Source organism: Phalaenopsis equestris, unplaced genomic scaffold (genome assembly GCF_001263595.1).
Source record: "Phalaenopsis equestris unplaced genomic scaffold, ASM126359v1 Scaffold000490, whole genome shotgun sequence".
NCBI classification, from domain to species: domain Eukaryota; kingdom Viridiplantae; phylum Streptophyta; class Magnoliopsida; order Asparagales; family Orchidaceae; genus Phalaenopsis; species Phalaenopsis equestris.
Genome location: NW_018164930.1, coordinates 462598 through 488508, shown reverse-complemented (window position 1 = coordinate 488508; position 25911 = coordinate 462598). Strand labels below are relative to the sequence as shown.

The 25911-nt window shown below is 36.2% G+C and overlaps 1 protein-coding gene across 1 annotated transcript in view; it reads left to right on the top strand.

The window, feature by feature from the left end:
* Window positions 1–25911, top strand: part of LOC110028128 (outer envelope protein 80, chloroplastic) — a 113464-nt gene that overhangs the window by 37904 nt on the left and 49649 nt on the right. Inside the window, exons 7-10 of the mRNA XM_020729860.1 lie at window positions 8483–8564; window positions 8663–8698; window positions 19901–20054; window positions 20138–20281. Coding sequence (XP_020585519.1) covers window positions 8483–8564; window positions 8663–8698; window positions 19901–20054; window positions 20138–20281 — 416 coding nt within the window. The remainder of the gene's footprint in view (window positions 1–8482; window positions 8565–8662; window positions 8699–19900; window positions 20055–20137; window positions 20282–25911) is intronic.

The window sequence follows — 25911 nt, the reverse complement described above, 5'->3', positions numbered from 1 at the left end:
CAACTTTCATGAAGGGTGAAAGTCATTTTTAGGTCAATTGGTTAATCAATTTGGTGAATTTTTTATTTTTGACCCATTTTAAGCATGTTGGGATAAGTTTGGGTAAAACTTAGGCTAGACATGGGCTAAGTCCAAATTGATTGTTGTGGTTGGTGTAAAACATCATAATGAACAATTTTCATGAAGGATGAAAATTGTTTTTAAGTTGATTTGGTAGTCAATTTGGATGGATTTTGATGAGTTTTGGTTTTAGACCTAAATTAAGCATGTAGGGTTAAACTTGGGTCAAACTTGGGCTAGCTTTGGGCTAAGCTCAAATTGATTGTTGGGTTTGGTGTAAAACATCATAATGAACAATTTTCATGAAGGATGAAAATTGTTTTGAAGTTGACTTGATGATCAATTTGAATGGATTTTGATGGGTTTTGGTTTTAGACCTAAATTAAACATGTAGGGCTAAACTTGGGTCAAACTTGGGCTAGCTTTGGGCTAAGCTCAAATTGATTGTTGGGTTTGGTCACAAATGACCTTATGAAGGATTTTCAACAAAAAATGGATGCCAATTTGAGGTTTAAGACATTCAATTATTGAGATTTGGGGTGTTAGCCAATATTAGGGCTAATTGGGGGTTTTGGTCAAAGGTGGTCAAATTGACCAAATTGGACCAAGGTGTAGTGGGACAAAATGAAATTGGAAATATTTTGGATTTATTGGGATTTTTTGAGAATTTTTTGGAATTTTGGATTTTTTGGCCATGGAGGGGCATTTTGGTAATTTGGCCATTTTTGTCAGTTTTGGCAAATTTGGATATATTCAAAGTGTTTGGAATGAGTTTTGATCAGTTTTGGGTATTTTGGCAAAATTTGGGAATTTTGGCCAAATTTGGGTCCCAAGGGCAGTTATGTAATTTGGAGGTGTCTAGGGCAAAAGACCAAGTTGGGCATTTCAAGTAGAATTGGATAGAGAACCATTTTAAATGAGTCATAGACTAATGAAATCCCATTTTGGATCCTCATATATTGCTCTTAGCCAGGGTATTGTGGGGTATTGTATATCTTAACTCTAAATCAACACCCAGGGTCAATCCTAAGGCCAATCTTAGCTCCTCAAAGTACGACGTCAAGTCGGCGACGTTGAACGTGGCTGAAACATTGTAGTCGCCGGACAGGCCAATCTTGTAAGTGTTGTAGTTCAACTTTCAAAGTTCCCTAAAAGGTCCATCCGCTCTCGACTTAAGCTTCCCGAATGCTCATACGGGAAATCTTTCTTTCCTTAACCGAATTCACACGAGATCGCCTTCCTGGAACGTTAGCTTCTTCCTAGATTTATTCACCTGGGCCTAATACTTGCGGTTCTGCTTAGCAATCTCCTCGTGGAGTTTTGAATCTCGTAAACTTGTTTTGCTACATCCCTTCGGATTTTCGAAGATGGCACGAGTGACTCTAACTCAAGTGGTGTGAGCGGATTGCGGCCATACAAAATTTGCAGTTCTGCTTAACAATCTCCCACTACTTAAGCTTCCTCACTAAGCACATCAGTAGGTTGTCGAGGCTTTTTTTCACTAACTCTATCTGTCCGTTTGTCTTTGGATGAGCTACTGAATTGAATTGGAGCTTAGTGCTTAGCTTTCCCCACGTTGTTCTCTAGAAATTGCTCAGATATTTGACATCTTTGTCGGAGGTGATGATCCTAGGAAGTGTGTGCAACCTTACAATCTTTCTGAAGTACAGATGGACAATGTGAGAGGCATCTAGTGTCCGGTGGCAGGGTACATAGTAGGCCATATTGGAGAATCTATCAGCCACAACCATCGCAGAGTTCTTATTCCTCCGGGTACCTAGGAGTCCCACTACGAAATCCATACTGTCGTCCACCATAGTGCCTTTGGTACTAGAAGTGGTGTGTACAATCCTATATTCTAACACCTCGTCTTCGTCAAGTGACAAGTTCTGCTCTGCCCGACATGTCGCTTCACATCTCTCGTCAATATGGGCCAAAAAATGCACTCTTATTAGGGTGAGAGTTTTGTTTCTGCCGAAGTGACCCACTAATCCTTGACTGTGGCTCTTCTGGACAACAACCTCACTTAGTGAACACTTGGGAATGTACAACTGACTCTAGTGGAACACTTATCCATCTGCTCGGTACTGCCCTGTTGGCTTCACCAGTCATTGCTCCCAGATGTCTTTCAAGTCCTCTTCTTCTTCGTACAAACCCCATACGACCTCAAAACCCACAATTCGAGCCTGCATGAATGTGATCAGCAAATGTCGACGACTTAGTTCATCTGCTATGCGATTTTGGCTTTTCGTCTTGTTCTCAAGCATGAACTGGAATGCAGTTAGAAATTCCACCATGTTGTCGTGTCGGTCTTTTAGTTTACTTTTGCCGTTGAGGAATTTTATGGCCTCGTGGTTCATAAACAATGTGAACTTGTTTGCCAGTAGATAATGAACAGTGTTCTAGGGTTCTCACAATGACTTGGAATTTCTTGTTGTAAGTCGAGTATTTCTTCATGGACTCATTCTACTTATCACTGAAGAAAGGGATGAGGTATCCTCCCTGGCTCAAAATTGCTCCTGTTCCCATGCCGGAGGCATCACATTCTACATCGAAAAGTTGGTTGTAGTTTGGTAATGCTAGCTTGGGCACCTGAGTCACCTTTTTCTTACGTGCGTCAAAAAATATCCTGAGCTAATGCTATCCAAGCAAACTCCTTCCCTCATAGAAGTTCGGTCAAAGGGGAGGTAATAGTGCTGAAGTTTCTGATGAATCTCCGGTAGAATGATGCTATCCCTATAAACTATCTCAACTCGGTGAACGACTGTGACATGGTCCAGGTGATAATGGCTTCTATCTTTGCGGGATTCATTATAATGTTTACACTTGATACAGTGTAATCTAGCAAAAGCTTACCTGACATGTCATGAAGTAACATTTCTTACAATGTGCATATAGTTGCTTGGCTCACAGTTCCTCAAATATTGCCTTCAGATGATGCAAGTGATCTTCCTTTGATTGGTTGTAATTAGAATTTTGTCAAAGTAGACCACAACGAACTTCTAAATGTAAATCCAAAATACTTTGTTCATCAATCTCATGAAAGTGTTGGGAGCGTTTGACAGGTTGAAAGGAATAACGATCCACTCATAAAGCCTATCCCATATCTTGAATGAGGTCTTCCACTCGTCTCTAGGCCTCATCTGTATCTGGTCATACCTGCTGCGCAAGTCGATCATGGAGAAGATAGTGACTCCGTGTAATTAATCTAATAAATCATCCTTGGTGGGGTATATGAAATCGATATTTGATGATGATCTTGTAGATGGCTCGACTATCGATGCACAACAACCACGATCCGTCCTTTGGCACGATCAGAGCTGAGACAATACATGGGTTAGTGTTTTCTTTGACTAGCCCTATTGCGGTGAGATCCTGCACTTGTTGCTGTAGCTCCTCGTATTCACAAGGTCTCAATCCTTAGACGGGTTGGTTTGGCAATGCTGATCCTGGTATAATGTCTACGGTGTGTTGCATGTCTCTCAGTGGTCATAACATCCTGGAAGTCCTGTAGTAGTTGTCTTAGTAGTGCTCGTACCTCAGTTTCCTCCTCCATTCCCTCCAGGAGGACTAATGCTAGTACTACAGGGGCATCTCTAATTGACTGCATGAAAGTGGTCCAGGGAACTAATGCTGCCTCTGTATCACTTCCGCCTTTCGTATCCTTAACTGGTAACAAAACGATACGTTCATCTTCTTTCTCGAAGGAATAAGTGTTCTTGAAGCTGTCATGCTAAGTTTTGCGGTTGAACTGTCAAGGTCTACCCAACAGAATGTGGCGGACATCCTTAGGGACGACATCACATCATACTTGTTTTTGTAGCTTATCCTTAATGGAAAAGTTAACTCAACACCAATGATCTACACGTATCTCATTTTTCTTATTCAACCAGGTAAGGGAATACGACTGGGAATGTTTTTGCTTGTCCAATCCCAACTTCTTCAACACAAGCGTGGACACCACATTCTTGTGGCTCCCATTGTCGATGATTAAGTTGCAAACCTTGCCCTTGACGGTGCACTTGGTACGAATAATACTATGCCTTAACTAGGATTGGTGCCACTCTGGCTCCACCGCAAAACTCTTCAAATGACTAATGCTTATTCCTCATCTCCATGGAGCTGAAGCTCCTTCTGAACCATCCTCTTACTTCTCGTTGACCTCCTCAACAATGCCCCGATGTGTGAGTAGGACGACTCGACTCGTTGAGCAACTGGGGGCTATGTGATCAAAGTCGTGGCTCCTTAAACACTTTCTGGTCGACACTGTGTTGGGGAAACTACCTCTCTCCGGCTTTTTATCACTCTGATATGTCTTATCAGTTCCCTCCCCTGTTTTTTGTTTTTATTTGAGATACCTTTCTCAGATGTAGAAGTTATAGTTGACTGCTTAGCTGAAAGTGGTAGTCTGAAGGATGACTGCCTGTCTTACTTCTGCTGTTTTTCCATCTTTAAGGCTAGTGTCTGGACATCCCTCAACGTCTAGTATGGTTGTAACAGTATCACATTGCTAATGGCAGACTTCGGGCCCTTGTGGTATCTGACTATAATATGCTTTTATGGCTCCGTCAACTCGCACTTCAGCTCCAAGTGGTTAAACTGGGCTGTGAACTCCTTAACTGAAATATCCCATTAATATAAGTTGTGGAGTTTTAGAAATATGTCCTGGCGATAGTGATATGGTAGGTATTTTTTTGTATCAACTTCTTCATCTTATTCCACTTAGTAATCTTCTCATGGCCTTCTCTTTTCCTCTGTCTCTATAGGTTTTCCCATAATAAGGAGGTATTTTTCTTCAGTTTAATGGTAGTTAGCTTGACTCATTTGTCCTCTGGCACATCTTTTTACTTGAAAATCTGTTCAACGGATTGCAGTCAGTCGATAAACTCATTGGGGTCAATGCCTCCAAATTTTGGGATGTCCATCTTGATGCGAAAATCTCATTTGTCTCCATAAGTGGCATATTCCTCTTGGCATCCTCTGCCCTCTGCTATTGGATACCAAAATGGTGTGGTCGATATTCCTCGTCATTGTGATCTTCCCTATGGAATGAATTCAGATCTGCGTCTCTGTCTCCTCTTCTACTCTCAAGATTACGGTTGAAGGTGATCTCTTCCTGGATCTCATCATCCAACTCTGCTAGCCTCTGTTGCAGATGATGAATTTCTCGTTGATTCTCATCTCGGGTAGAGTCAAGTGTAGCTCTTCGTGATGACATGGCTGGGTTTAGGAATTAAAAGAAATAATTTTGGTTGATGCGGCTCGGGGAGGGGTGGATGCTAGGAAATCCTAGGATGAGATTAGGATTGGGCTAGCTCCGATACCAAATGATATAGGAACTGGTTTCAGAAGTTATCTGAAACAGAAAAAACAAACTTTTATTAGCACTAAATTAGGGTTACAACACAGCGTAAACGGGAAAGGAAAAGAAAAACCAATCTCTGGCTAGGACTGGAGGAGATGTTTCGCCGGTGGTAGTTGCGTCGACAATGTGTTACGGGTATGGGGGAAGGGTTATCAGCTGCAAGATAGGTTAGGGAGGAGTGTGGTGGCCAGTAGATGTGCTGGAAAGGTGGCTGTAGGGGAAAAGTTGACCAGGACTGGTAGGTATTCTGGAGGGCTGGGACAGCCCGACTAATGGCTGTAATGGGGCGTCCTGATGTGGAGAAGGGTTGGGAGTGGAGGACAGCAGGTAGGAAGGCTGGTATATGGGTTTGATAGGCTAGGAAGTGACCTAGACAATAGGGACAATGACAAGAGATGGGCGGCAAGGAGGCTTGGGATGGAGAGGAGATGGCCGACAGCCTATGCGGGTGCTGGGAACATGTTGGGGAGGGAGGTAAGGGATGATACAATACCACCTTGGAGCGGGATACAACCGAAGTACCACCCGTCCTTAGATACAATCCTAACAAGAGAGAAAAGACTCCGAAGGAGAAATATGAACACAACAACAAACAAAAACTGAACCACACAACCAGAAAACAGCAATTTATATTCCCATTAGTGAAGAAATTGAAAGAAATAGGAAAGGAAACTCCCAAGCAAAAGGAAAGGGGTGGGGCCATAGGAATTATCCAGAAAATAGCCATTAAAAACTTCCCATACGGAGAAGAGCACATTAGGAAGGGGATAGGAGGGGCGGTAGTCCCACCCCATACATAACACGGTCCACTGACTGGCTATTTGCTGCAGAAATTATTTCCAGCTGATTCAGCCGTCTGGCGCCCTTAGCACTCTGCATCAATCCATGTCTGCTTGATAACTCGGATGTTGGCCCCATTCGTGACCTTTCATCTAATAATGTTTTTTAAACTTGTTGCTCCATCCTGCAAGCATTCCAAGTGATGGATTCTGTCATGGTTTTTACGATCTCCAAGATTCGTGTCACACTTCTCCCAAATGCTCTTGTGAAGGAGGGGGACATGTTTCATTATATATGTGCACACAAGTCTAACCCATAGTGGACCCTTCCATTAGGAAGGGGCAATGTATCCAAGGTTTCAAATATTTGTGGGTTGGCATAGCCTTGACCAGGCTATAATCCCTCCTAGTTGGGTCCCTAATGTATTCTTATACATGTACATTATAAATGTTGAACTCATTTCATTCCTGACACCCAATTGATTCCACAAATGCGAAGTTTCATCTTATGTCAAATCAAGTAAGCAGTGACCAGTGATAGTGAAGCATCAATCAAAGAGAGTAACGGTGAAGGAAAAAAGTTGTTGTATAGGTATTAAATGGTCTTCTAATGAAAAAAAGTAACAGCGTTGAAATGGTCTTCTAATGGAAATATCACACGCCATTTTTTTTTTCATTTTTCCATTACGGGTAAAGATCTTGTATCATTGTCTGTTTATTATTTTGCGTGATTAGATGCGTGCATGTTTATGATTTTGTGGGGGGGGGGTCAAAAGAGAAAAGATCAGACATGGAAGGCAAAGTTAGAATTTCAGGTTAGCGTTGGGCTGCTTTTCCTTGACCTAGAAAATAATGGTTTGTTCAGACCGATCTAAGTGGCTAAATACTATCAATAATGATGAATGATATATAATTTATCATAGTAAATTATATTTTATTCATTAATTTTGATATAAACAAATCATTTTAGTGTTTGTAAAGGAAGATCCTATTTTCTTCTTGATGTTCCTTGGTCTTTTATTATATTCACAATCATAAAATAAAAATGATATGTTTGTATGTATATATGCTTGTGAATATAGTATGTTATTTTTTTTTTATTTCTATACATGTGCATACATGCATGTATGAACTCACATGCATACTTATAACTTAATTAAAAATACAGAAACTAATGAAACTTATATAATATAAAAAATAATCTTTACATAACACTATTTTGATGAAATATTATACTATTAAATGTTATTAATAATTCACTAATTTTTTATTCCTTGGTTTTATTTTAAATATTTTTATTATAGTATAATATGATTATTATGGACATGCAAGAAAAAACGGAATAACTATTTACTATATTTTATTATACATTACAATATATTATTTAATGTTGTAGACTATTAAGTTATACATTTTTTTTTTAGATTGTGTAAATATAATGGATGTTTTAATATACTTTTTAGTAGATTGTGGAAGTCTTATGTATGTATAGATACATGCATATGTTCATATATGAGCAAATTTACAATTTATTAAGAGAAAGTGTAACATTAGGGGCTATGTGATTGTTTACATTTGAAGTATCATGTAAAACAATTGCTTGGGTTTTGCATTTTCAAGTGTTTGTTTTGATGAAAGACTACTGCAATATAATATTTTTAGATATTCAAAATCCTTTGCTTGGGTTATGTTCAATGTATTACATTGAAAATATGAAGCTTTCTCTGTCTCGCCATCATCGCGCCACCATTGCTTGTTAACGGTGGTAGCTTGCTATGAGCCGTCACCAACAGTGGCTTGCTGCCTTTCACTGGCATCTGCTGCACGCTGGCTACAGCTCCCCATCTCTGTCACCGCAAGTATTTAAAACACTTTACAAGATGCTGAATACTAAAAAATAAACTACTTTTTTTTTTTTTGCGAAAATCAAATACCAACAATGTTTTGAAATATACCACTTTATTTAATAATTAAATACTTTGGAATTCTAAATGCTTGCAAATACTCAACCTTTCTGAAGACGACTTCAGTGCATAAATCTGAAGTTAAATGGCCAAGAATTATAGTTTTCTTCACCTCTCACTTCCACTATCAGCTATGCAGCGAAACATTTTCTACTTGTCTCACTTCTCACTTCCCACTTCCCACTTCCCACCTCCCATTTCTCATTACATTTAACCAACTAAGCCCCTAGCTAAAGGTCATATCAGGTTCTCCCTTTTGTGCTTCCATTTATTTTCGTTATAAACTTAATTTATGACTTTGAATGTTATTCTAGATGGACGTAAGGTGGATTTGGTAATGAACCTGGTTGAGCGTCCAAGTGGTGGTTTCTCTGCAGGTGGGGGAATATCAAGCGGGTAAGTCATGGCTACACAGCATTATTTTAACTTGTATTCATCATTTTTTTATTCTCTTACAACTTGCTTCTTATGTTATGACTTGTTATGGAATGCAGGATTACAAATGGCCCTCTTTCAGGACTCATTGGGAGGTATTTTTCTTAACAGCATTCTTTTTATAATCAACAGTTGTTTTTTGCAGCTATGCTGTGTAAGCTGCAGGAAAACTCACGTATACTAATCTTTGTAATGCTATCTGTTATGTTTTTAGTTTTTTTTTTCTCATTGCACAATCATTTGGGTGAAAGTTCTTTGCTGACGTAAGGTTATGATAGAAGTGCCATTTAGCATTTCAAAATAACAGGTTTGGGTTTGCCAATCTATGCTTGAATAGAGGATAATGTTTAAATTTGTTATGTAAATATCAAAGTTTATAATACCGAAACTAGTAGGAAAATATTGGAAACACAAAAGCAAACTTTCATTAATTGGTTTACAATCATGACTTGAACGAAAATAACAACATAAAACATAAAATGATACAAGATAACACTCTTAAATGTAATCCAATAAGTGGTGGAGGTCGGCTAGAGTGATATGGAGGGATGACAACAACCACGAGAGGCGGGTGATTGCAAAGGGAAGGTGCGGAACTATATGAAGAGCATGTGGAAAGGGTTGTAGGTGGTCGACAGCAGTAGTGTGGTGGTTGGGAGAAGCTGAAAGGAGTTGGGGAGGCGGGGCACCAGTAATAACCTGCAGGAAGGGGGAATGGCTATGTGTCGGGGTGACGAAGAGAGAATTTGACGACTGAGAAGTGGGGAGGAGAAGGTTTGGGGAAAGGTAAAAATGGAGGATACAATCACCATATCGTAGAGAACAAAACCGAAACACCACCACCTCCTCAAATACAACTCACAAAGGGGAAAAGAACTCCACACAAGAATCTGAGAACAAATACAAACATTACTGACTCCCACACACATAAAGCCTTACAATTTATACACTCTCAAGGAACTTCTACACAAAAGAAAAATGTGGGAAGGAGAGAAGGATCTAGAAAACCCTTCCTGAAATCCTACAGGTGTCACCCTCCTGGTTAGTGAAGGATCGCGTGACATTGCATGAGAATCACAATTCTGCCCCGCCTACTGTTTCTGTGAAACCTCTATAGTCTTTTGTTTCGCGGGAACGAAGCGCCTCGTATTGGGGCGCATTTAGCGCTCTTAGTCGGGCGTCGATTTCAGTACCCACGTCAGTCTTCAGTACCCGCGTCAGTCTCCTGGGGTTGGGGGAGCTTCGACATCATAGTTTGAAGTTTCCATTTTGTCTTCAGCCACCCTGGATCACCCTGGCGACTACATTGTCACTCGAGGTATTTGAGGTTCTTCGCCAGCTTGCGAGCCAATTTTCATATCGATTCGTCCTCTTGAGGTTGTGGACCACGCTTACACTGCTGAATTTTCCCAAAATAACTCACGATCGGTTCAAACGGGCGTGTAGTGAGAGTAATTTGTTGCTTCTCGCACGAACGTGGTGCTGCTGGTATGACGTCGACTTGACATAAGCTTGACAGTTTCTATCTTGTATCTGGGGCGAGTGTCTCAGTACTCTCGTCTGGTGTCATTACTAAAACTGATCCCACTAACGTTGCTATGCTGATAAGAGATTCTGTGACCTCAGGCTCCGTCGAAGGATGTGATGCGCTTCCCATCCTTGATGAAATAATATGTGTTTCCATATCCTTCGTGCTGAGTCTTGCGATCAAACTGCCATGTTCATCCCAACGAAGTGTGATAGGTATCCATAGGAACCACGTCACGCCACGCCTGTTTCTGTAGTTGGCCTCTGATAAAAAACTCTACCAGGCATCTTTGATCGATGCCGACCTGATTCTTCTTCTTCAACCACATCAATGAATATGACTGCGAATGTCTCTGCGTCGCAAGTCTCAATCTCTTTACCATTTGTGTCAATGTCACATTCTTGTCCATCGATAATTAGGATGCATACTTTTCTGTTCACGGTGCAGCGGGTGTAGAATATATTGTGGCAAAGCCACTACGAATCCATACTGTCCTCAGTCTGCAGGATTCGTCGAATCACGAGCCCCTTCTTCTATTGGGGAAGTTGTACCTCAACATGTTCCTCAGCTTTCTCTTCATCGCTAATTCCTTCCACGATGCTCTGATCAATAAGTGAGACTACTCTGCTCGCGGGACAGCTGGAGGCTATGTGGTCGTAATCGTGACATTTGAAACATTTCCTAGCTTGTAAAGTGTTGGAGGCACTACCTTTCTCCTGCTTCTCTTTCTGATTCTGATTGTTATTCTCGTGTTCGGGCTAGATAGTCTCTCCCGGGGTGCCCTTGTTGGTCGTGGTGACTGTAGGTGGCTGCTTGCCTAAAAGATGGTTGTTGTCTGCTTTGCTTCTGTTGTCTTTCCACCTTCAATGCTAATGTTTGAATATCCCCTAGCGTTTAGTAAGACTGCAATTGTACCACATTGCTGATGGCGGGTTTCAGACCCTTTATGCACCTGACTATATTATGCTCCTTGGCTCCGTTAGCTCATACTTCAGCTGAAAGTGATCGAACGGGGCTATGAAATCCACTGAAAGATCCCACTGCTGCAAGTTGTGAAGTTTCAGAAACATATCCTGACAATAGTGGGGTGGGAGGTACTTTTTCAGCTTTGCATTTTTCATCTTCTCCAACTTTGTTATCTTCTCACTGCCATCACTTTTCCTCTGTTTTTGTAGATTTTCCTTCCATAAAGAGGTATTCTTCTTTAGTTTGATGGTAGCTAGCTTGACTCGCTTGTCATTTGGTGTATCTTTATACTTGAAAATCCGTTCATCTGATTGCAGCTAGTCGATAAACTCATCATGGTCCATACCTCCTTCAAATTCTGGGAGGTCCATTTTGATGCCAAAATCTCACTAACCTCCATAAGGAGCTTCTTCTCTCAGCCTCCTTTGATATTGAATACCAAAATGACATGGTTGATATTCCTTGTCGTTGTGATCTTCAGTGTGGAAGGAACTCTCCTCATCCTTGTCTTCCCTTCGACTCTCTCGATCTCAGTCAAATGTAACCTCTTCCTAGTTTCCGTCATCCATCTCTGCTAGTCTTCGTTGTAGATGATGAATTTCTCGTTGAATCTCTTCCCAGGTCAAGTCCAGTGTATGTCTTTGTGGTGGCATGGTTAGGGCTTCAGATCAGAAGAAGAAAAAAATAGATGGTTGTGGATTGGGTAGGGGCAGATGCTAGGAAATCTTAGGATGGGAGTAGGGGCATGGTAACTCTGGTACTAAATGGTACCGAAACTAGTAGGAAAAATAGTCGAAACACAAAAAGAAACTTTCATTAATATTAAAATAGGGTTACAATCATGACTTGAACGGAAATAACAACATAAAACATAAAACTACACTAACAAACACTCTTAAATGTATCCCAATGGGTGCTAGAGGTTGGCTAGAGGGATAAGGATGATTGGGAGAGATCAAAACAATCACGGGAGGCGAGTGGTAGCAAAGGGAAGGCGCGAAATTGTATGGACAACAAGTTGGAAGGGTTGTAGGTGGTCGACAACGGTAGTGTGGTGATTGGGAGAAGTTGAAAGGAGTTAGGGAGGCAGGACACCAGAAATAACCTGTAGGAAGGGGGAATGGCTAGGTGCAGGGTGACAGAGGGAGAGTCCTGCGGCTGAGTGGGGAGAAGAAGATTTGGGGAAATTAAAAAGGAGGATACAATCACCACCTCAGAGAGGATAATCGAAGCACCACCATCTCCTCGGATGCAACCGAAGCACCACCACCTCCTTGGATATAGCCCACGAAGGGGAAAAGAACTTCACGCGGGAATTTGAGAACAAGCACAAACACTACGAGCTCCCACACACACAATGACAACAATTTATAAACTCCCAAGAAACTTCTACACAAAAGAAAAGGATGGGAATGTGAGAAGGATCCAGAAAAACCCTTCCCGAAATTCCTACAGCTGTCGTCCCCCTTGTTTGCGAAGGATCGCGAGACATCGCGATCCCACCCCTGCTACGGTTCTGTCTTCTAGCTTGCAGGATCGAAGCACCTCGTATCAGGGCGCATTGGCGCTAATTTCAATACCCACGTCAGTTTAAAATTGAACAATTTAAGTATTAAGGCTTCTTTTGTCCACATGAAAGGCATTTAAGGTGTAAGTCTCAAAATAAGCAAATTGTGTAGAGCACAAAATTTTGTTTTAAATTCAAATAATTTAGTGAGAAGTACCGTATTAAGATACTAACCTAAATATTAACATCTTAATATGATAGAAGTATTAAATTGTTTAAAGTAAGAACTAACATATTAATATTCAAATTTTAAATTTAAAAATATAAATTATTATATAAATGTCAAAGTGAGACATACTATTATAATATCAAAATAAGTTTGATACAATTCAGTTTTTCTCACACCCCTATTGTCATTCATCAATGTCAGAATTCCTAAAGCTGGAATTTCTTAATTCGAAATTCCTGATCACTCTTAGCACCTGATGAATTTTCATTAGAATCGTCAATATAAAAATTTACTTGCTCCCTTCATCTCATTCTCAATTGTATGTATGTTTTTCTTATTCTTTTCTTTTTAAATCTCAACCATTTTACCTCTATTTGGTCAATTTTAATTAATCAGAATACTTATTAGATTTTAAATTAATGACTATATTAATAGTAACAAATTAACTGTATCCTTAGTTATCTTGTATATGGGCAAGTAGGGAATGTTTATTAAGATTATTTTATATATATATATTATTAGGAAAAATCAAATATCTAATTTTGTACGCGTCATCAGAATTGAGATGAGATGCACTGGGCCTCACATTATGTGAGGTGTAAGGCTCATGCAACACCCAATGAGGCATAAGAATCATTGCAAATATTAAAAAAACATTGAGGCGGGCCTCATATTGTTCAATTATAAACCATGGTAAATATTCGGAGTGTTGATTGGATATCTATATTACCATATTTATTTTCTTAAGTACCACATCAAGGTTTGAACTTATAATTTGTTGCAGGACGCGGCAGCTTGAGGGCCTCTAGAGATGGTAGGTTTGTGAGAGAGATGTGGAGCGAAGAGAAGTGAGGTTCGGATCAGCTGTATAGAGAGAAGTTTGGTCAGGACAGGGAAAGTAGATAGTTTAGTGAATGGGAGAATAAAAAAGCGAAGCAGAGAGAGGAAGCAGAGAGCTGAAAAGAACAATGCATTGAATCATATTCAATAACATAAGTAAGCTGCAATTCATGGAACTACCCAAATAATAACAAAATAGTAGCATTGAATGTACATCCGATGATAAAAACTAATATTATGACGATAAAAGGCATAAAAGACGAGGATAAATTTTATATGACATGTTGATCAGTGGCAAAAAAAAGAATGAGAAATTGATGTCTTGCTGCATGCCTACTTTAATATTGAAATAATTTTAGTCTTGGCAAGTTTGTGAAGTATTATCATGACTATACTCTTTAGTGATAGTTTTTATTTTTTATGTCTTGTTTAGGCTATCATACTTTTTTGTCCTTTTATTCATTGTCTGCGGGAAGATTGCTATTTTTTATTTGTACAGCATGCCATTTTTGTGAATGCTTCTAGGATTAAATAATCTATGCCATTATTGATATTATTTTGTGCAGCATGCATTGATTTTTGTTTTGAAGTTGGCTTCCGTATTGAGTTTTTCTCTATTCCTAGCTTGTTTTTTCATGAAAGCTGAGGCATTCTATTGCTTCTTTCATCCTGTCGTGAGGCCTTTACTTACCCTACCTCTTGTATCCCTTCCATTTAAGCATTTACTCTCTTGATCCTTTCAATCTCTCTGTCTTTCTATGTTTAATTATTTCAGTTTAATGTAGCTTGCTTTTTTTGTAAATCAAGATAACAGTGTACATCACAGTCTTTCCATCACCTGCTTGTCATAAAATGTTACTAATGTCAAAGTCCTGAATTCAAGGACTTGCATACAAAGAGATGTGCATTAATTTTTATTTTGGTCGTGATTTTTATTTCCCTTCTTCCGGTTTCTCAATTGATTTGAATTCTATCTTCCTTGCGTGTGTCCCAGCGATTATCCAATCCTTCCAATTCTCATATCTATGCTGTTTTCCTTGAATCCAATCAAATCTATAACTAACTTTAAACCTCAACCAGAATTTTGATTGCTTTGTTTCGTATGAGATGGCTGCTGTGAATTTTGAACTTGTCCAATTAAATTCAAACGGTGACAATAGAAAAGAAGAAAGATAAAAAAATAAGAAAAAAAGGGCGGGTTCATTGGCATGGTTTCTACATGCTGTTTTCATATCATACAAAAGTGGAAGCTGTTTTTATACTGTTTTTGTTGAGTTATGAAATTTTTAGTACTCATTGATTTCATTTTTGTGAGGTTTTTAGGCATTCCAGGACTTTAAAATTCGACAATTATGTCATCTATCTCATTGTTTCAGCCTTGGATATAATTTAGGAAAATTTTTATTTCAGGATGAAATTAATTTAAATGTAAATTGAGGTGATCTTATGCCAACCGTATATACTAGCCTAGGTTATGATGTATCTGTAAATAATTGTTGGGATGCATGTAATCAGGAGTGACCTGAATAAAATTTATTTCGTTTCATTTTTGTGACTTTCGCGAACTTGTGAGTTCCAATTTTGCAGTTTAAGTGTGCTATCTTATTTTAAGACGGTTAAATTTTCACTTTTTTGATCAATTTGAGGCAGGGTTGAATATTCCGCCAACATAAGCTCTTGATTTTAATAAAAAAGTGTGTTAAAAATTGAATTTTTAAAAAATAAATCTAGTTTGCTTGCTGATTTTGTGAAAATTCCAGAAACTAAAATCGTTTTTTTAACAAACAACGGACATTTTAAGAAATTATTTGAACTTATCAGAATATAAGTGCAAACATATTTTTAATTTTCTTATAATATTCTCACAAGTTACTGCAAATAAAAGGATGATTTTACCAAGTTTCCTTTGGCCACTCAAAGAGTATTTTCCACAACGTATGTTTCTTAAATTACAAGTTTTGTTTTGCTGCACAAGTTCCTTGAATAGAAAGATTGATCACACACGATCTAATTTTACAAATCATTTATAACTCAAATAACATATCACAATTATCTCCATCACATAGTTAAAATGTTAAAAGCAATAAAGTAGTACTAGTAGATTAGCAGTGCAGAAAAGAAAAAGATGTACAGATTAGATTTATTGTGATTCTACACCGGCTGCTTATGTTCACGTCTCGTGTCCTATGAGATTTCATTAGTCTCTACTTTAGTCATCACAAGGCAGTGAAACTACTCTCCTACATTGGTAATAGAAAATTTTTATACCATCTCTTCTATTTCAAGTGAACAGCTTGCTATAGTTCATCGGTAAGGCAAACCAAGTTTACAAGAATCTTAGAGATTTAAGATCTCTTACAAGAACAATTCTACAGCTCTCAACCATCCAACCATTTAAACTATGAGGGTCAAAAGGTATAGAGAAGATGAAGATAACCAATGGTGCTTATTTGACAAGAAAATAGCAGAGTTTTATCATTTTACTAACCAAAGATATTTTTATGGGAAATCTCTTTTCTCTGTTCTCATTCCTGAAGCAATGTCTCAAGTTTAGAGTTTTACCAAAATTATATTTTATATTAAGGCATGGGCTTATAACCCTTATTCTATGTAAAAGAAAAAAAAAAATACAATGCTGGTTATTGTATGATATGATCTACCTCAGATATATTTGTTTTAGATCATCTTCTTATTTCAGCAATTAAGTAGATTAAGTAAAGAAACCTAGCATATACTACCATCTATTTAAAATTTGAATTAATCTAATTATGGAATCTGAAATGTTTAGTTTGGTGGTGATAATGATGTTGATTGTACAATACCACTAGTTCAAGTATTAGAGGGGGATATTGAAGGCTATAACTAGACATCATTATCTAAATTAAGATTGATTTTGTACTAGTTAAAGTATTAGAGGTAGGCATGATTATCTAAATTAAGATTGATTTTCTTGATTCATTTTTTTTGTATTTTTAGGATGTTTTTTCCATGTAACATTTGAATATAAGTTATTAGATGACTTCAGAAAATAGTTTGTTTATTACTTCTTGGTTTTATTTGTGTTTCCTGATGGGGAAAAAAATACTGTTGAACGATATGGCTTGGTTTAAGTTTCAAATCTATCTTTAATAGTTGTCTTATATGCACCCACGTTAACTTCCAGTCTATTGTTTGCCAGTAAGTTCATAAGTGATATGAAGTACAAGGTTACAAATTTTCTTTATCATTTTGCTTTTTATATGACCAATCCTTGGGGAAGATGATTGGTAGCATTGAGCAGAGGAGTGTTTATTATCTCTCTAGCACATTCATCATCTCTCCTTTAATATTCCATCAAACAGTAGTTTGACTATCTGATACCGGAATTAACCCAAACAATGATTGGAAAACTAAATATTATTGCTGAATTCAAAATAGGAAAATACAATCTTATAAACGCAAATAGAAATAGCAACAAACACGGTACAAATACCTATAGGAATGTATCCCAAAGAAACGGTGAGCTTGTTATCCTTTTCTTTTAAGTTGGGCAAGAAATGTCATCAACTTGACATAAAAGATGTTTTTCTAAATGGTGAGTTAGAAGAGGAAGTTTACATGAAAATATCTTGATGCTTTAAAGAGGAAATGGGAACATTTGTAAACTAAGAAATTTTTCTATGGTATAAAACAATCTCCTCATGCTTGGTTTATCAGATTCAGTTTCCCTCTAAATTGTTTAGGATAGGAACTAGGATCACACAGTTTTCATAAAATTTTAAAACAAAGGAAAGAAATCGATATTAATAATATATATTGATGACATTGTGATTTTAAAAGATTATCAAGTGGAGATGTATAAGTTAAAAAGAAAGATGAGTGAGAAATTTAAGGTAAACAACTTAGATACTTTATACTATGTCCTTGAGATGGAGATTTATTGGAGTAAAAAAAAATACTTTTTATTTCTCAACAATAGTACCCTTGATCTACTTGTTGAATTAAGAAAACTTGTGTGTAGACCAGTTGAACGCCACTCGAAAAAAATATTTTATTTAAAAGAAGAACAATGATATTCCTTTTGTAGAAAATGAAAGATGGCAACGTTCTTTAAGAAGACTCATATATTCTTATTTAAGTGTGTCAAGCTAATATTTGCGCTTTCCTAATCAATGACACCTTAAGGTTGAAAATCACATACCAAGGCACCTTTAACACTGACTAGGAAAAGGCTATATAAGAATGAGAAAAATTATAGATGTTTTTGTGGATGAAGATTGAAGATAAAAAATTTATCACCGGATAATACACAATATTATTAGGTAAACTAATGACATGGCAAAGTAAAGGACATTGTGGTGGCTTGTAGTGTTTAGAATAAATTTTAATCTTTTTCTGATGGAGTTTGTGTGGTTATTTGATTATAAAGGTCAATTGAAGATCTTCAAATTTAAATTCTTCCACTTAAGTTATCTACAGTGATAGTAAGAGCCATTAATATTGTACAATAGTTCTATTTAGCTTGATGGGATGAAGCAAGTAAGGATTCACCATTGCTTTATTAAATGTGAGATCGAGAAAGGAGTATCTCATTTGAATTATATTCCCACTCATTCTCAACAAGCTGATATCCTTACCAACATACTAAACAAACCTTCTTTGTGAAGGTATGATTGAAAAGGTTGGAATGATAAATTTCTATTTCTATGCTTGAGGGGATGTACTAGGAGATTTGGAAGGGATTCTCAGTATTTATGTGGAATAAATTCAAATAATACGAGCAAGGAAGGTGTGATGGCTGCATGGGCTGTCTGAAATCTGGTTAGAAGGAAAGAAAATATGCATTCAAGTCTCTTAAGTTTTCTCAATTTTTCCTGGCACATTTCAGCGATCATTTCTTTTCTTTAGGAAGAAATGATTATTGGCTTTAGGAATATGGAAGGCTATAACTAGCAATCATTGTGTAAATTATGATTGATTTTATTTCAATTTTTTTCTGTGTTTTTTTTTCTGTATAAAATATCATTATAAATTTTTTAATGAAATAAGAAAATAGCTTTTTTCTTCCTCGCTTGCTTTGTTCATTTTATATATTGAATGAATTTTAGAAATTACAATCTTATTTGAAAAGGTGATGTTTTTGAGACTTCTGTTGTTTGGTCTCGTCTATTTAGTGCTTCTAAAGATTTATTTTAGAGTTTTAAAATATTTTCTTACATTCTATTGAGTTAAACTAGAGAAGAACGAGATAGTTATGGAGAACCGAAGTTTTGAGCCTGGGCTTGTTAAATTCTCATACCGTTTAGTTCAATGTTTAGAAAATCCTGTTTTTAGAAAGCTGATTAAACTCTACATAGTATTTTGAAATACATAACGATAATGACTTATTCATGGGACATTTAAATCTATCTATCAGAAATATCAAGATCTTTAAGCTTAGTACATGATACATACACGTGTCACTGAAGTTAATTCTTGGTTCTAGAACATACCATGAAATGTACATATTGCATTAATATATCAAAAGATTAAAAAAATTACAAAATGGGCCATGCCTTACAAAATATGGGCCTGGTCAAAAGTGATGAAAGAAAAAAAGGAAGTGAGAACTATCCACACTCCTAACAAAAAAAACTATCAAGTATAGCATTTTGAGCACCTGAATGAGCAACTATATTTTTAGATTTAGTACATACCTAGAGAATGGGCATTGCATGTTTTACTGTCCATCAACTCGACTATGAAGCCTTACCAAAAGTTTTTTTATTCTGTTTCTACTTTCGAGTTGTTCACTGATGAACAACCCAAACAAACATTAACATAGAAGGTTTGGTTGTTCATTCTGACTAATATCTCTTGATATTGGTGGTATTTGCATATATGATCCAGAAATCTTAATGTTTTGGTTTGGAACTTAATTTTTTCATATCATCATTCTTGGTTAACATCAGTATTGCTGATTTGATAATTTTGAACTAAAACATTTTTCTATTGACTAAATTTGTCGGACCTTGTTCCATTTTGTTTAAAGAGCTTTTTTTTTTTTTGGATAATGTTCCATCTCCAGTTGTTATTTTATATGGTCGTGTGCTGGTGTGATTATTTGTTTCATTTGGGTTAGTCTTATTGCTGTCGTATCTAAATCTTCTCTTATATTTATTTGATCTAATATATCTTTCTCTTCAGCACTAAATTGTTTTCAAAAGTCTGTCATCTTTTGCATGCTCATTATTGAATTTTTGTTGCAGCTTTGCTTATTCTCATAGGAATGTTTTTGGGAGAAATCAGAAGCTCAACCTTTCACTAGAAAGGGGGCAAATTGATTCCATCTTTCGAATAAATTATAGTGATCCATGGATCGAAGGAGATGACAAAAGAACGTCTAGAACTATAATGATTCAGGTAATCTGTGGATTCTTTCCATCTCAATGGGTTGGTAGTGATGCCTTTCTTTTCTTGTTACAATAACCTTTTATTTTTACCAGAATTCAAGGACTCCAGGAACTATTGTCCATGGGGGTCAACAATCAGGCCATAGCAGTTTGACGATCAGACGAGTTACTGCTGGAATTGAATTAAGTCGCCCAGTTAGACCCCAATGGAGTGGAACAGTTGGTATAATATTTCAGGTAACGGCCATTTTTTATTTCTTATGTTCGTGACATTCTATGGTAATGTTTACCTCTATCTTTTTTGTAGAGCTTGTTTGGCAAATTCTCCAAATTTCTGCTGGGCATATTATACGCGAAATTTTTCATCTTTTTAGAAATTTTCCTGCAGCAAATTCTGTTAAAGCATTAAGGGTCATAAATTTGCTTACACTATGAGATCATCTTTTTAACACCAATTTAGCCTACAAAACCAACCTTTTAGGGCATACCTAACTACAAACAATAACGTAAACAGTGGAAAAATAAACTCATCTGTTTTTGCCATAGAACTTTGTTATGAAATTGACACTCAAATTCCTGCTCAACAGAAGTTACCTTAAACATTCAAAAATAGTCTTATGGGTGAGCTAACCACAACTTTTAGTAGGAATCATCTCAACTTTGAATACTCATACTAGGGTATTGTATATCACTCCACTTCAACCAATTTATTTGTATTGGCAATCAACATAGATAAAATATGTGATGATATTATTAACGATAATTTGACTTGAATAATATGCTCAAAACAATAGGACACATTTGTATGACAAATGAAATTGAATTTCCCTTCCACTTAGATTAAAGGTGCATGATCATTCTTTTTCTTCATGGATAACATAATTACTTTATGTCGTTAATGATATCAATCACCACCATACTAACTTACAAATAGGTTAATATATCAATCAACAAATGATTAGTCTGGAATTTTCGAAGTTGTTATGTGAGGTATATGTTATATTTACTTTTATTTATGTCACATCCTATTATTCGCTTCTTGTTGAACTAGATTTTCCTTATTATCAAAAAAATATACAACTGTCACACTTCAACTTGACACCCTTAAGGGTCAACTTTGGTGCAACAGAGACAGACGATATGTTTCGATTAAATTATCACTAGCACTTATCCTAACTTGTAGAATCTGGGCTCATTGGGTGATGAACTAGTTTAATTAAATCATCGCAAACTTACTTGATACACCTCATTTCATTCTTATTGAAATATAATGAGAAGGGTGGAAAATCATATCACCAAAATATATATATCTATTCAGAGCAGCTAAATCAAACGTAATAAAAGTACGTACCTAAAGTCAGTAGAAGCTCCAAAAATTATGCAATGAAGTTGTAAAAGTCGCACATGTTTACTCACCCTTATGCTCCTTACTCATTCTTAAAAGTTAATAATGCAGAGTGAGCAACAACGATCTCAACAAAATAATCAAGGAGAAAAACAAGATTTTGTAGATGAAAAAGAAAAAACGTGCATGATCATATGTAATCTATGTACATGTTCACAACATATTACACAACATATTATAAAGGTATAAAATATGAAAAGGAAATAGAAGTAATGCAGAGAATCATGACTGCTGTTTAAAATATGTATTTCATCAATTCATATGTAATCATAAACATGTAATCCTAAGCATATTCATAAGTCATAAATTCAATCATTTGAATGTCACTTGTAATTTATAGACCTCAGTTATTTTCTTGTCATGTTCATCCAGCCCGAAGATTATGTTAACTATTGATAAAGGTTAAGCCCCCCAACGTAGCAATTATCAATGATCCCCTTGGTACCAATGGTTTCCCACGTTCTCTCGTCATCTGATCTCAACATTTATCAGAGTTTCGTCAACATCTAATTGTTAGGAGTTGGGAATCTCATCGTTTCTTATCTTTTATAAATGCAAGTATTCATGTAATTGTCCACCTATAACATCACTTGTGAAATGTAGTAAATCATAATTCTTGTAACAAACATTCATCATAGGCATTTCATATCATATACATGAATCATAGTAAATAACTACCTGTGAGCAATAATTTCATAAGCATGTTCATTAGATTTATGACATAGTAAAATCATGTATCATAAGAGATAAGTCAAATTTGCATTCATGCAGTCTATGCAGATATTCATCCACAATATATAAATAATTTTAAATACAATAATGTCATTACTCAATCACATTAAAATTTACAAATTTATTATTCTTAAATTAACACGAGATTATTTCACCAGAATTGACAGAGCAATCCTACGATGAGTTTTCCCAATATCTCATCAAGCTTGCCACCTAGTGTAAATAACATAAAATCATAATTCTTTTAGCATTATTAAAAATATTTTAAATTAAACCTTGATTTACTTGCCAATTTTATTTTTAATTATTTCTTACCTCAATTTGCTCTTTCTCCTTCTAAACTTACTCTTTTCAACCTCTAACTCCCAGAAATAATCTCTCCCTGTCCTTCACCGCAATAGTTCCCAACAATAAAATAATTAAATAAATGAAATATTTAATGAAATCCATTAAGTATACTCACTTTCAGTAAAATAATATATATCTGTGTGTGTGTGTATAGTACGAAAGACTTGGCTCATTGATGCGGCCTCTGACATAAGTTCCTCGGGTCGGGGGTTCGAATCTCGTGGTGCGGGCTTTTCAAATCAGAATCAAACACACTGGATTTTCACCTATATAGGGGAATCGATATTTGGTGCCCACTGGAACAAATATCAATTTCACCTTTTTTATTTTTTAAAAAAAATTATATATATATATATATATATATATATAATTCTTTAGCTGCTTACCTTTATATTCCAAAATCCCTCATAATTTTATTCTATAACACCTCGCAGGCTACTACCTGAGAACAGTTTGATTACATTATTTTACAGTTCACAGTAGAAATAAGGATAGAATGGATTATATGGGTCTAAATAATTACAGATAAAAGTATATAAATATCTATATAAATATACATCTCATATTAATCTCCCAACTTCATCATCAAATTCTTCCCATAATATTGAAAAAGAGAGAAACTAGTTGTCTGTTTCATTGCTCCAAGCCAGGCCCCACGCCCTTCCGTCGATACATTGATATCTCGCAATCAAAAGATGCAAAAAATGGGGTAATGTTTTAAAATTATCCAAATTTTGATATTACAACATCTTCATCCATTGTCGAGGATTGACTAACATCACCTTTGATAGATCCTAAAAAAGTTTTCTAGTGTTATTATTTGATCTCTAAATGACTTACATGCATGTTTGAATACTTTTTTTTTGTTTTTTTTTGTTTTGGTTTTCGGAATTTTGAGAAGTGCATCATATGATTTTAGGCGTAGATCGAGTTAAGTTTTTCATAAATCTCAATTTTCTAATTGACAAGGGTAAGTATAGGGGATAGAGATTCTTTTTAGGAATAAGCTTTGATGTTTAATTATATTTGTTCTTTTAGATAAAGAACACTTGCAATTGAGGATGTCTATGTTTTCTAGAAAGGAAGTTGTTTGCATTTAGATTAGGGAGGGTGAATGGTTGGTCAATCCAATCAAGAGCCCTTCGTTATTTTGCTAGGTTAATTTATTGGACCCAACCTACTAGCGTTGAAGGGCTTAAAGGCGTGATTTTCAAGAATGTTAATTAGTAGTCATTGATTATTTTCACTGGAGCATCCTTAGCTAATTGAAGCTATAATATGCTAAAGGACATATCCTCTCATTTCTAGTGTTACAACCCAGCTTGAGGCTTGGAGTTAAGCAAGATGGGAATGGATGGTTGGCAGTCGGACGGTAGAAATTAATTCTCTGCTATTTTATTTCTTCACTAATAATTTAATATTTAAATAATATACAAAAGAGTCGCCAAATAAAATAACTAAATTAATCAGTTAAAAATTATACCTTTCTGTTTGTTTTTTTTGCCTCTTGTATACATTTACTCATCAATTCATCTAGCTCAAATGTTTAAAACCTAAAAATAATACTAAAATAATATAATGAGTATCTAAATGTAACCCATGAGTAATTACACTTTTAAACTACAGTTATCCAAGGAAAAAAATTCAATTTGCTTGTAGGGCTATTAGAAATCTTATAATATGTTGATCTTTCATAATTTTATAAGCAATATAATCTATGCAAATGCATGACTTTTTCTTAATAAAAGTACTCATTCTTCTGTAAACAATCACTTTAACTTCTATTTTATAATTCACATACACATCTGTCTCCGTGAGGATCACCGTCAACAAACGTAACACCCCATTAAACGATGTTGCGCGATCGACTTCCATCGGTATAACGGTTAGCGATCAACACATCGTAATTTTTTAGGGTGGAAAGATCCTTGTTTCTGACTAATATTATTCCGTCAATACAACAGTTAGCAATCTAAACATCACAATTGTATGTGGAAGTAAACACTCGTCTACTTTTCCCTGACCTATATTAGTCAATCGGCGTAACAGTTAGTGATCTAATCATCACAATTTTCCGGGATAATATAAAAACTCTACGCTCGCGAATACACTTGTGTTTCTTGCCTGTACCACGAAGGGGTGAAATTCTTCTCTGAACACGCTACAACAACAAAGCCTTAATCCCACTACGTGGGGTCGGCTACATGAATCCTTTTTCTCCATTGCGACCTATTTAGTGTCATATTTTCATTTAGTTCTAGTAATTTAAGATCATTTTTAATACAATAAGCCTAAGTTTTCCTAGGTCTACCTCTGCCTTTCTTAACACAAGTCGAATCTAAAACATCTACTCTCCTAATCAGATCATCAGATGGTCGATGTCTAATGTGACCAAACCATCTAAGACGAATTTCTCTAATTTTGTCCGTCACAGGAGTTACACTAACCCTGTCACGAATATATTCATTTCGCATTTTGTCTCTAAGTGTAAAGCCACTGATCCACCTAATCATTCTCATCTCGGCAACACTTAACTTATTATTATGCTTCTCTTTTAAAGGCCAACATTCAACGCCATAGAGCATTTCTGACCACCGTCTTATAAAATTTTCCTTTCAGTCTAAGCGGTACTCTTCTATCACACAAAAGGCCTGAAGCATTCCTCCACTTCAACCAACCAACTTGAATTCTACTATTAACATCCCCATCTATATCACAATCGCTTTGAACAACGGACCCAAGGTATCTAAATCGTTCACTCCTTTTAATAATTTGATCACCCAAAGTCACACTTCTGTCACTAGAGCTATTACAGTTTTAGTTCTACTTAAACTTAAACGAAGGCCTTTACACTCCAATGTAGACCTCCATAATTCAAGTTTTTCCTGGGCTTTTTCTCTCGTTTTATCCACGAGAAGGATATCATCAGCAAATAGCATACACCAAGGTATATCCTCCTGTAGATGTCCAGTAAGACCATCCATAACTAAAGCAAAAAGATATGGGCTTAAAGCCAATCCCTGATTTAATACAACAGAATTAAGAAAATATTTTGTCAAACCTCATTCAGTTTGAACACATGTAAAAGCTCTAATATACATATCTTTAATGACTTGAATATAAGTCATATCAACACCTTTCTTCTCGAGAACTCTCCAAAGGATATCTCTTGGAACCTTATCGTAAGCTTTTTCTAAATCAATAAAAATCAAATGTAGATACTCCTTATTATCTCTGAACTTCTCCATCAAACCTCTCAATAAATGTATAGCTTACATATTAGACCTTCCCGGCATAAATCCAAATTGATTATGAGAAATTTTCGTGATGCATCTTAACCTATGTTCAATTACCCTCTCCCATAATTTTAAAGTATGACACA